The following is an 11,241-nucleotide window of genomic DNA, read 5'->3' as shown; positions in this document are numbered from 1 at the left end:
ACGAGTTAAAATAGATTTTTAATAAATGAAATTATTTCATGTTTTACGAATTCGCTTCGGTTCCATATGATATTTACAAAACCAGTATGGATATTGGATTTATATATAAAAACATCCGCGCAATTAACTAATAGCTGGAATGCACACATTCCAATATCGTTCCAACGGAAAAAAATATTTTTAACTCGACATGTGTATACTGGGTCAGATGTTATGGACGAGCGGACAGATTTTCAGATTCATCAATATGTTTACAAATAGCCTACATCTGTAATCTTAAGGCTTAAAATTGTTACCTGTTTTTAATCAAATAAAAAGATAATTTATTTTCAATCACATCATGTACATTTTTACAAGTTTTCCTAGAAAACTGCCAAGTAAAATAACAAACATGATCAACGTTATTTTATCTATATAGTCTTGTATAGAGTAAAAATCTGCCATTTATATTAGTGTATTTTTATCAATTACAATACATACCTCGCATTTGTGTTAGTTGGTCGACTACCTTCTTTAAATTTGATATTTCTGTATCTATGGTAATTTTAGCCATGTTAAAAAAGTCTGGATCGTCAGTAAATTCTGATAAATTAGCCATTTTCGTAAAGTTTCGTATTTTAAATTACAATATCTTCTGAAAATCAAAATCAATTTTCTTTTTTCTTTCTCTAAAATTCCGATATGTATCAACGCTAGTTGTAATTTTTCCCGCGCTTATCAAAAAATACATTTTATTTTTAATCTGTAATTTATGCTGTCAAAGTTTTATTTTTTTATTTCAAAGATATAAATTCATTCAACATAAAGCAATTGAATCTTTAAAAAAGATGAATTAATAAATGCATTCCAATCGCTGCAACAATTTAACGAAATAGGTCAATTGACACGATCAATTTCAGAACAATTCGAATCTCAATTAAAAAAAAAATGTTACAAATAAATCAGTCTAAAGAGAACAATGCCAGTCATCGTGTCGGACGAACTAAATCTGCTTTTGGATGAGTTTTGGTATGCCGCGTCACTGAATGTCATTGTATTTATAAATAAGATCAGCTCCAGAAATAGGTGGCTACAGGTTTTCCAGGCGTACCGACTAAAATAAAGCAGCCTGGATTCGTTAAACAATAATATTGTCTGTACCGCTCGTCCAGTCATTGTGAGTCTATCAAACGCACAGTTTCAATATGGACGATGATTCTCAGCAATTCTCTTTACGCTGGCACAATCACCAGGTGGGTAAGTAAGTTTTTTTATACACAATACATATTTGACAGTTGTTTTTTTTTTATAATTACACTGCACAAGTTTTATATGTTATGGTTACCTTGATACTATGTTTCTATAATTCTTGTTTACTGTTGTAGCACGTGACTAAAATTAAGATTAAAAGATTTATGTTTCTTGTTTTTTTATTTGGTGATATTAATTGTTGTTGTTTTTTTTTATCTGTTTATTAAAAATATTTTTATTTCTTAATAATTACAGATACACTGAGGACCGTGTTATCTGAAGCACTGTTTCTTATTGGACACGATACAAATGGTACTAGCAAGTGAACCACCATATTTTTACTTATACTATTAAGCTTGATTATATGTAGCTTATTTGGCTAAATGCTTCCCAGTTTTAATACTGTTTCTATTGCAATCATAACCGATGACAACATTTTTATTTCAGAAATACTCACATGTCGATATACCGCGATAAAAAATGCATGATTTTCAACACAATGATCTATAAATATAAATTAAGAAATTGGAAACTAACTTATATAATTCGAATAATAAAAAAAAAACATATGACGCCATATTTAATTAAAAATAAGGTTTAAAATCGTTTTTTTTATTCCAAACGTTTCGAACTATTTTGTTTTTATAATTATTAACATAATCTTAGAAAAACATTGTCTAATCCATCTATTATTATCGTAGCTGATCCGTGTCGATACAATTGTCATTTGAATGCCAAGCCATATGCTAATACAGATAAATAACGTTGGCACAGATAATTAAAATAAACAACAAATGAAACGGAATTAACTTGGTATTTTTTTTTAAATACAATAACAATGTTTTTGCAGTTAAAAATCTGAGACCTTAATGAGAGTATCATTATAGATTCAATTTGAGTTCAACTGCAAAGTATTTATGTGTAGCTACAAATAAAATGGTTGTATAACCACTAAATATTATGCAAACAAATCAAATATTAACAAATCTAGCAATTTCTATTACAAGAATAATAACGTAATAACTCACCTTTTTGGCCTAAAATCTCGAATCTCGGATACGGACTCAAATCCTGGGAAATAAATAATAAATCCATGATAGTAATATAGTTAACTATTGTGGAATTAGTATTTATAAACAATAAATATTTAAAAAAAAAAACCATTTTTAGAAATCAAAGTTTATCAAAACCAACTAAATATACTCTGGAAAAGTTAAATAAAGGTTTAAAAAAAAGTAGTAGTTACTCATATTTAAAACTAAAAACTAACCTTGTTACTACGCAAAGTATTTATATCAATCGACATTACTTACTAACAATATTGCTAGAAGCGTCTCGCGTTGACTGAACTTTATTGATTCTAACTCTGTGATCTTATGTGTGCCTAGTACAAGTGTGACACTAATCACCAGTATTTTTTGTTGTTTTTCATACTTACATTCTCAAAAGCTTAGTTTTTTATTCTATGCTGTTTTAGGTACAAGCCCTTAAATTATAATTATTCCAATATCCATCCATCAGTCTATAAAGGGCCATAGCTGAACTTCTCCAACCTTTGCTCTCTGAATCTAATGGTTACCCGCTGTCAATGTAGCCCATGAATATAGACGTCAAACCTCTTCGGCTATTGCCTACTACTAAGTAGTACTACCGACTACGTGTAATACGTAGTCGGTAGTTCAATTGAAGTTGAGAGTACAAGAATCGCCAATTTTCCTTGTTAATTTAAATTAAAAAGAAACGACGATGTCAAACATTAAGACGATGTGTTATGTTTTTAATTAAAAAGCATAAATTTGTCTTTAAATATTAAATACCTATTAACATTAGATTTTTTTTAAATATGTACCGATACATCTATCTGTATCCTGTTCAGTATTTTTTCTTTTTCATACACAGATATACATTTAACTTATGAATACAAAAATTTTCACCACAAGTCCACAAACACATTCTTATATTCTTCTCAAACCGAAATTAATAAATACGTTTGATTTCAACAGACGAGCGTAATAGGAGCCCTAGGGCGCATGTTGACGACGGGGGCCCTGAGTGATGTCACACTGAGCGCCAGTGGGGCTCTGTTACGAGCACATAAACTTGTTTTAGCCGCTTGTAGCCAGTACTTCGCACAATTGTTTAAGGTGAGGATTTACAAACATACTTAGTATAACGAGGTAAGATTTGTTTGTCTGTTGTTCATTGTTAACACAGTTACACATATAGGTATCATTTATATGGAAGTGTTACTTTTGGGGCACACATAGGCTATACGTTATGACAATCTTTTGCATGCCTTCTTGCTCTAGAGTCCATATAAGGTCGCAGGTCCGAGGTCCTGGGTTCATACCCCAAGTTGGACTCGCAAATTTTTTGGGTTCTTTCTAAAAATTCTCAGTAACAGCCCGGAGTCTGGAAGTTAGAAATATGTGCACTTCCGTGTCTCGGAAAGCATGAAAAACCGTTAGTCCTGAAAACTATTTGATTTGCCTTCGCCTCGGATTATGTGAATGTGTGAGTAGAGAGTAAATCTATGCTTTCACACACACTCGTCTAATCGCCCTATAGAGTTGACTAGTCTTGAGATTCGTCGCGTTCGAAATCGGTCAAGACGACATCACCGTCATCATTGTGGCAATATGTTTAATTTTTAATAGATATTGCCTATTTTTAATTATTTTTTTAAACTCAAATTCCTTTATTCAATATAGAAGCATTACGCTTACTTATTGATAGTCTAATTAAACACTACCACCGGTTCGGAAAAGGAAACACCCTGACCTCAGAAGAACCGGCGAAAGAGACTCAGCGGGTCTTTTTTTTGTCAATCAAATTAAGTACATATATTGAATATGATTAGAAATAGCCAGGAGGCGATCGTTTCATTCCCAAGGTGTGCTATCAATCATAAACTCGGTAAATAATCTAATTTTTTTGGACTACTAATGCCGCAGAACTCAGTCTACTCGCCAATCCGTTAATATTTAATTTATTGTATTATCGTAGTCAGAGAATATATTGTCTATCTAAGCGAATGCTGCCAAATTATAACAGATACAAGATAGTCAGTAGGTATGTAAGATTTGTAGAACTCTACGAGGTTAATAGGGAATGTTACGACAGTACAATTAGTGAGGTTATGGTTGATACACCTTGGGAATAAAACGATCGCCTCCTGGCTATTTTGATATTGAATAATTGTAAATAATCACAAATTAACGTTCGCTGTTCCTCTCAGGTCAGTTTATCTTCTTTTCTGAATCAATGCTTGTTTCTAATGTGGCAATCAATAAGTAAGTGTAATGCTTCTATATTGAATAAAGAAATTTGTTTTGATTCGACTCTGATATCTATCTTTTACAAAATCACACGGTTATAGGTATATCTATATAAAAAATGAATAGAAAACATTGTTTAACAACTTTAAATTAATTAAATAATCATTAATTTTATTAATTCGGTACATTATTATTCCTTACCGAACAATTAGCATACAATAAATAACATTAACTACAAATTAAATTAAATTTATTTTACAATGCAACAATCTCCGATGCGAATTATAATACAAAACATTATTGTTGTCTGAATAAAGAACAAAGTTTAATTGCAAACAATGTCTTAACAGACAATGCAACGGGATAGCTCTTAAACCTCCGCTTTGCTCGGAGTCAATTTAAATTCACTTCTTGCTATGTTTTTTTTATTATTGTTATTAATAATAAATTAATAAGTAACTTGTATTATTTAAAGACCTTGAAGCATTCCGATTTGTTATCAGTTCTTCAAACGATGTAGATTCCTTTACCACGTCGTCTGTTTTGTGGCTGTATAGTTTTGACCTTTTACAAAATAATTGAACCTCTGTAAGCGTAGGAGCCACTTAGAAGTCGCAGTTACAATCCTGACCTCTTCGGCTATTGTCGTGACTACAAATAAGCTTTACGTTCAATTAGAGGTGGCATTACAAGGGAAGCTAACTGTTTTTATTAATAATATAAGAATAAGTTATTATCTTATTTAAGGGTTTAATCGATATTTCTATTTATTAATCTCTGTCGAGTTTGATTTAACGTCATACTAGTTACATATTCTGACTTCACACGGTTACAATAAGGTTATAATTTTTTTATGTCATATAATTTTCTAAAGTCGTAACAGACAGAGTTACTTTCGCATTTATAATATTAGTACAGATAAGTCCTCTACAAAATGTCGTGATCACACAATTAATTCTAATTCACAAACACTGCGTTAAATACCGCGATTTTATTAGAAGAACATATCGTACTTAGCCGATAATGTCAAGGCCTCTACTCCTTGACAAGAAGATTTGGAGCCTTACGCACCGAGCTTGAACTCTAAGGAAGGCCATAGGCATTTTTATGATTAAACCCTGAAGACCAGAATCCTATAGCGCGAGCGAAGACGCGGCCGACAACTAGTTATATGAAATATGTTGACTGTAAACTTTACGGTACGTTTCCATTATAATATGTGACAATTTCTGTATTAGCTACTGTTTGTAAAGTTTTAGAAAATAACCAATAATTACACAACATTATTCTATTTTAACCTGAGCGTTGATACCTTAAGGTCCAGTTTCACCATACCCTGTTAAATATTTAACGTATTGTTAAGTCAGTTAACGGACTGTTAAAGTTATCGAGTGTCCCACCACGAGTTAACGCGTGTTTATTTGTTATAACAAGCCGTTAAATTTAATCACCGCTGTAGACGTCCGTTAGACCGTAACAGACAATTAAACTCAAGATGGACGCTGCGTACAATTTTATTTTCGAAAATAATATTTTAGAAAATTTAGATTACTTAGACACAATAGTGCGACGCGTGTTAAATTCTTCCGCTAGTTTCTTCCATCCTTCATTTTTGATCGCAGTAGTTACTGCGTCCGTTTTCTTATTTTCAATTAGATCCTTGTATTTTGTAACTAAATGAACAAGGATTTCCTTTTCATTTGACGAAAAATTCGGTCCGCGTGTTTTCTTTGACATAGTTATTTATATTCAATAAGAAGCACACCACAAACACAATCAAAGAGCACAAAATAATGCTGCATAACCTCAGCTCAAAAATAAATATTACCATGTTATAATTATTTGACGTTTCAATCGGTTTAAATCAAAAGTAGTTAACATTTCATTGAAATCACTCGGAGCTAACGATTTTTGAAATTGGTCGCGCAGCACAACAAATGACGTATTATACGACTAGATAAAATATTACCGAACTTCGTCTAAATGACATGTCACAAATAAGCATTTCAATTTGGTTGCTTAAAATAAGAGTGAGTAACTTACAAGCCATTCAGTTAAATGTTCTGTTTAATAACGGCTTGTTAAATTTTGTTCCTGGGACATTTAATGATATAACAGCCCGTTAATTATTAACAACTCATTAGTAAATTACTGATTAAGATTTAACAAACATAGTTTGGTGAAATTAGACCTAAGTTAGCCTTTCAATTAATAAACTAGCCGTTTTACCAAACGGCGCTGCTGAACTAGAAGCCTGATAGACATTCAGCCAATATATCTTGCTTCACAGAATAGAGTAATTTGCTTTAGACTCACATCAAAATAAAAATAATTATGTCGGTCAGGCTGAACGAGAACAATTTTTTTGTCAAAAAAAATAATTATAAAATTAACCTATCAGCAAATTTTACAATGTAAAAAATACGAATTGAGATTTTGTTAGGCCGTTCATTGAACGGCGCAGATCAGTGAAAAGGCTAGACTGTTAATTGGACGGCTAACTAAGCTAATTGCGTTTGACATACGTTTCGTTCGAACGAACTTACAATTCGATATAAAAAAAACCATTTACATCAAATAGTACATTTATTACTAAAGGTTGTGGAGTACCGTCACGCTATGGCGAAGCAACAGCACTTAACTTGAATGAAACACACAGAGCTAGAACAACGATAAATATGAAAAAAATACGTGTGCGACTCGGGACGCCCGACAGAAGTGATAACTTAAACTAAACAAAGTTGAACTATTTAATATTGAAATTGTTTAACTTGGGAAAAGCTTAGGCTACTACTTAAATTTTATGTATTATCAATGTGATAATGTAAGCAAAGGCTATTTATTAATAAAGTCTTTTATTTATTATAAAATATATATTATTCATAGTAACAATTCTTGAATATGTACATTATAAGTATCATCGTATCGCAACAGAAAGGGAATCCATGTAGACTGGCGCCCTAACGCGTTACGTAACGAAGCGGTTTACCTATCCATAAGATGTTATCAGTTCAAATTGAGTTAAACAAAAATAAAAGCTAATGATATTTTGCAGGAAATAGACGCTGAGAACAATACGCTAGTCGTCGTGTTAGGATGCGAAGCAGCTGAACTGAGATTACTTCTAACCTTCATGTATACTGGCGAAGTGACCGCTTCTAGACGCTGCCTGCCTGCTCTGCTTCGACTGGCTCACACTTTGCAAGTATCTGGACTAACGGATGCTGATAACGTAAGAATATCATTTTTTATTATGTATAACGACATGGTGATGATATTGACAATTAAATATTCTAATCGGTTGGCAAAGTATTAGAAAGAAACTTACAACAAAGATGGTCAGATCATTACTAGAGAAACCGTTACCCTTGCATTTTTTTGTAGGATAATGAAGCTATGTTTGTGAGTGTGTGTGTGATCCAAAGAAGCTTAAAGAATATTCTTTTACGTTAGGAAATAAGTCATATATCACTGTCAATCAAAATAGCTATAATTTAGTAAAGTATCCATAAGTCGGTGTCTTTATTACGACCTTACATTATATCCTAGTTGTCGCCCGCGGTTTCGCTCCCCTTTTAAAGGTTGGTCGTGAAGTATTAGATATAAAAAAGTCTATATCCTTCCTAGGGTATTCAAATTTCATCAAATTCACTTCAGTGGCTTGACGGTGAAAGCATATTAGTATATATATGACGCAGATTATGTCCTCCCTTCCGATATCTACGTACTAAGAAACTTACAGGAGGTAAAATAGGACGTACGTATTCTGAACCCTTAAATATCAGACTCGTCGTTTTAGTACTCGCTCTACCCGCACGGTGGCGCTATCAAGACTATTTGAAGAAATGCCTTATTTAATGGAGTTTTTTGAACAAAATATTTTAATTTATAATTGGCAAAGTTTAATAGATCTGCGGAATTTTATTATAAATGTTTCAAAGATAATTTTCTTGTTTCCTTCAAGTGCAAAGTAAAAAACTGTAAATGTCTCACTGCTGGGCTAAGGCCTCCTCTCCCTTTGAGGAGAAGGTTAGGAACTTATTCCACCACGCTGCTCCATTGCGGGTTTGGTGGATACACTGGATTACCTCACGATGTTTCCCTTCAACGCTGAGCATCGTCATCGTCAGCGTGGGTTCAACTTCATCGCGGAAAACCAGTTGTCTACTTTGACTAATCATTCAGAAGAGACATATTGCAAGTTTATCTGAAACTGTGTCAGCGTAATTCCATGATAAGTAAAATATACTTCAATATTTTCAGAACGCGAATTTGACACAAACACAAGAAGCGATCAACGAGCCCGCCTCTCCTATAAATCTAGAAAAATCTGACCCTCAAGAATTCATGACAAACGACATCCAAACTGAAATTAACAAAACGAATGACATCAAAAGCCAGCCCACGGAATACGTTGAAACTGTTGACAGAAATAACAAAGAGAAAATCAGCAAATTGGACCAGATTGTACAGAATCTGTACAGCACGCACCGAGTCGGAAGTTTCATACCGGATATCACAACACCACCGATACCTACATTAGGAGGTATGTATGTAGAACGAATATTACGTAATTCCATTTGTCTATTCAATTTTATACTTAAAATGTGGTTATGAGCCAAACCTAATTCAGATCTCTTCGTTCTGGCGCAACATACATCCTCCCTCGAAACTTCCCGATGCTGTTCACGCTTTTTACAGATAATTATCAGTCGAACATTGACTATATTTGTTCAATCGTAATAGATACGTATTCATATGAAAATATAAACAATGAATTAAAAATCATTTAACAATTTCCAGAATCACCGGATTTCGATAGAAAATGGCGTTCGAATAGTTCGGTGTGCACGATATGCAACAAGCGGCTCAGCAACCAGTACAACCTGCGCGTGCACATGGAGACGCACGCGGGCCGGCGCCACGCGTGCCGCGCCTGCAGCCACGTGTCGCGCTCGCGGGACGCGCTGCGCAAGCACGTCGCCTACCGACACGCGCCCGCCGCGCCACGCGACCGCCCGCTGTGACGTCACCCCGGACCGCAGTGACGCCACACAACATACATCGTAACGCTCTCAGACCCAGGGCTGGTTTTTAAGGTTTTGGGGCAACAGAGGAGTGGGGGCCTCTAATTATTATTTTACAAATTAACTTGAACAATTAATTATTAATTTCTGTCAGTAAGGATTTTTAATAATTTATTTAGTCTTTGTATCAGTAAATTTTAAATACATTGTTAACTAATCTCTTTTGTGGGGGCCCCTCTCCTGTGAAGACCCCAGAGCAGTTGCCCCGGATGTCCTTCCCTAAATCCGACCCTACTTAAATATGTACAATTGTGTAATACTCCACCGTTCGCTTGTCCTTATTCCATTTGGGATCAGTGCTAGACAAGAATTTGGCAGATTTTTGCTGGTTAGTCGGTTTTATTCCACCGTATATACGGGTCGATATTGTTTAGAAAATTTTATTTAGTCAAAACTTAAGACGAGAACTGACAATCTGCCAAGACTGGAAGATGATCAAAGAGAAATCAGAATGAATAGTTAATAGACCAATATCGAATAGAAATAATAGTAGTGAGACCGACATTTGACTGTCATTATTTCAAAACTTCTACTTTTTTTACTGACTTTACCTTTTAATATGTATGACTAATTTTCAAACAAGTTCCACTCGACTGATTAGATAAAATCTTTCATATACCTTGAAGTGTGACTACATATTACCATTAATTTTAACTCGTTAACTTATTTATTTTGTCATGCGTACCAATCCAACAAACCCACTTTAATAATATGGGCACCAATTGTAGCGTCGCCTTAACGGAAAGAATGAATTCCAATTTTAAAAAATTACCGCGCTTACAAATTTTAACAATACGTAGATATTTTCTAGTTTCCAAAAACAAAATGCTATGCCTATTTCAATCTTAGTAGTAAGATAATCAGCCCATAGATCAAAATATTATTTATTGTAGTGTAGAGGTAAGAATTATCTTTGTGAACAAAAAAGGTTCCTCAAACTGTACGTAACAGATGACAGAGGACTACCTACCCCTAATTACGTTTGACATCCATCTTCAAAAAATATTTTCAAATTATTGTGTTAATAAAATTTATAAATACCGTATAATAATTATACATAAATACATTTTGGAAAATTATGAAAACCTTTTTTCATAAATTTTAATACACTTTTTCGGGTTAAAACTTACATACTTTTAAGTATGTGTAGAGGACACGCCATAGTGATGCAACTTAACTTTGTTATATATTTTAGTTTTATATCATCGTAATAGGACGAGGTGTTTTGAGTAAGGCCTAAAAATATAATTTTGTTAATATTTGCAAGCGCGTTATAGTTATATAGTTAGGTACATATTCTTAATCTATACAATGTTATAGTTAATCTAGTCATTTTTAGTTGTAAGGACTTTTATAAAAGACATAATTATTATCAATAAATGATATTTTCTTATCGTAAGTTTTATTTTTATTAATAACATAATCGTAGTATTAATTTTTAGTAAATTTATGTGATACGTTTTTGCGTCGAACTATTTATCTGATCATTATGAAATTTTACACATACACGTCGTCAGGGTTGCCAGAAAAGAAGACACATGACGATCAAAATTCCGACGCAAACGGAAACTAATTACTAATTTAATTCTTATTAGCGAACTTATCAGATTGTGTAATAATGAGTTTTTAAAAATCAATGAATCCAT

At 33.2% G+C, this 11,241-nt stretch overlaps 1 protein-coding gene across 5 annotated transcripts; it reads left to right on the top strand.

The window, feature by feature from the left end:
* Nucleotides 1-912: 912 nt before the first annotated feature.
* LOC125071442 (modifier of mdg4) lies at nt 913-10,994 on the top strand. 5 transcript variants are annotated; one of them, XM_047681692.1, is made up of 6 exons: nt 916-1,232; nt 1,486-1,542; nt 3,234-3,374; nt 7,564-7,740; nt 8,772-9,054; nt 9,312-10,994. In XM_047681692.1, the coding sequence occupies exons 2-6, from the start codon at nt 1,540-1,542 to the stop codon at nt 9,533-9,535; spliced, it is 828 nt and encodes a 275-aa protein (XP_047537648.1). In that variant the 5' UTR covers nt 916-1,232; nt 1,486-1,539; the 3' UTR covers nt 9,536-10,994. The 5 variants fall into 5 exon arrangements, with proteins under 5 accessions (XP_047537646.1, XP_047537647.1, XP_047537648.1 ...); XM_047681693.1 differs by having other exon boundaries at nt 916-1,236; XM_047681690.1 differs by lacking the exon at nt 1,486-1,542 and having other exon boundaries at nt 913-1,232.
* The last annotated feature ends 247 nt before the right edge of the window (nt 10,995-11,241 follow it).

This window comes from Vanessa atalanta, chromosome 19 (genome assembly GCF_905147765.1).
Source record: "Vanessa atalanta chromosome 19, ilVanAtal1.2, whole genome shotgun sequence".
NCBI classification, from domain to species: domain Eukaryota; kingdom Metazoa; phylum Arthropoda; class Insecta; order Lepidoptera; family Nymphalidae; genus Vanessa; species Vanessa atalanta.
Note: the sequence above shows the minus strand (reverse complement) of the source record. Positions and strands in the feature narration are given on the sequence as shown.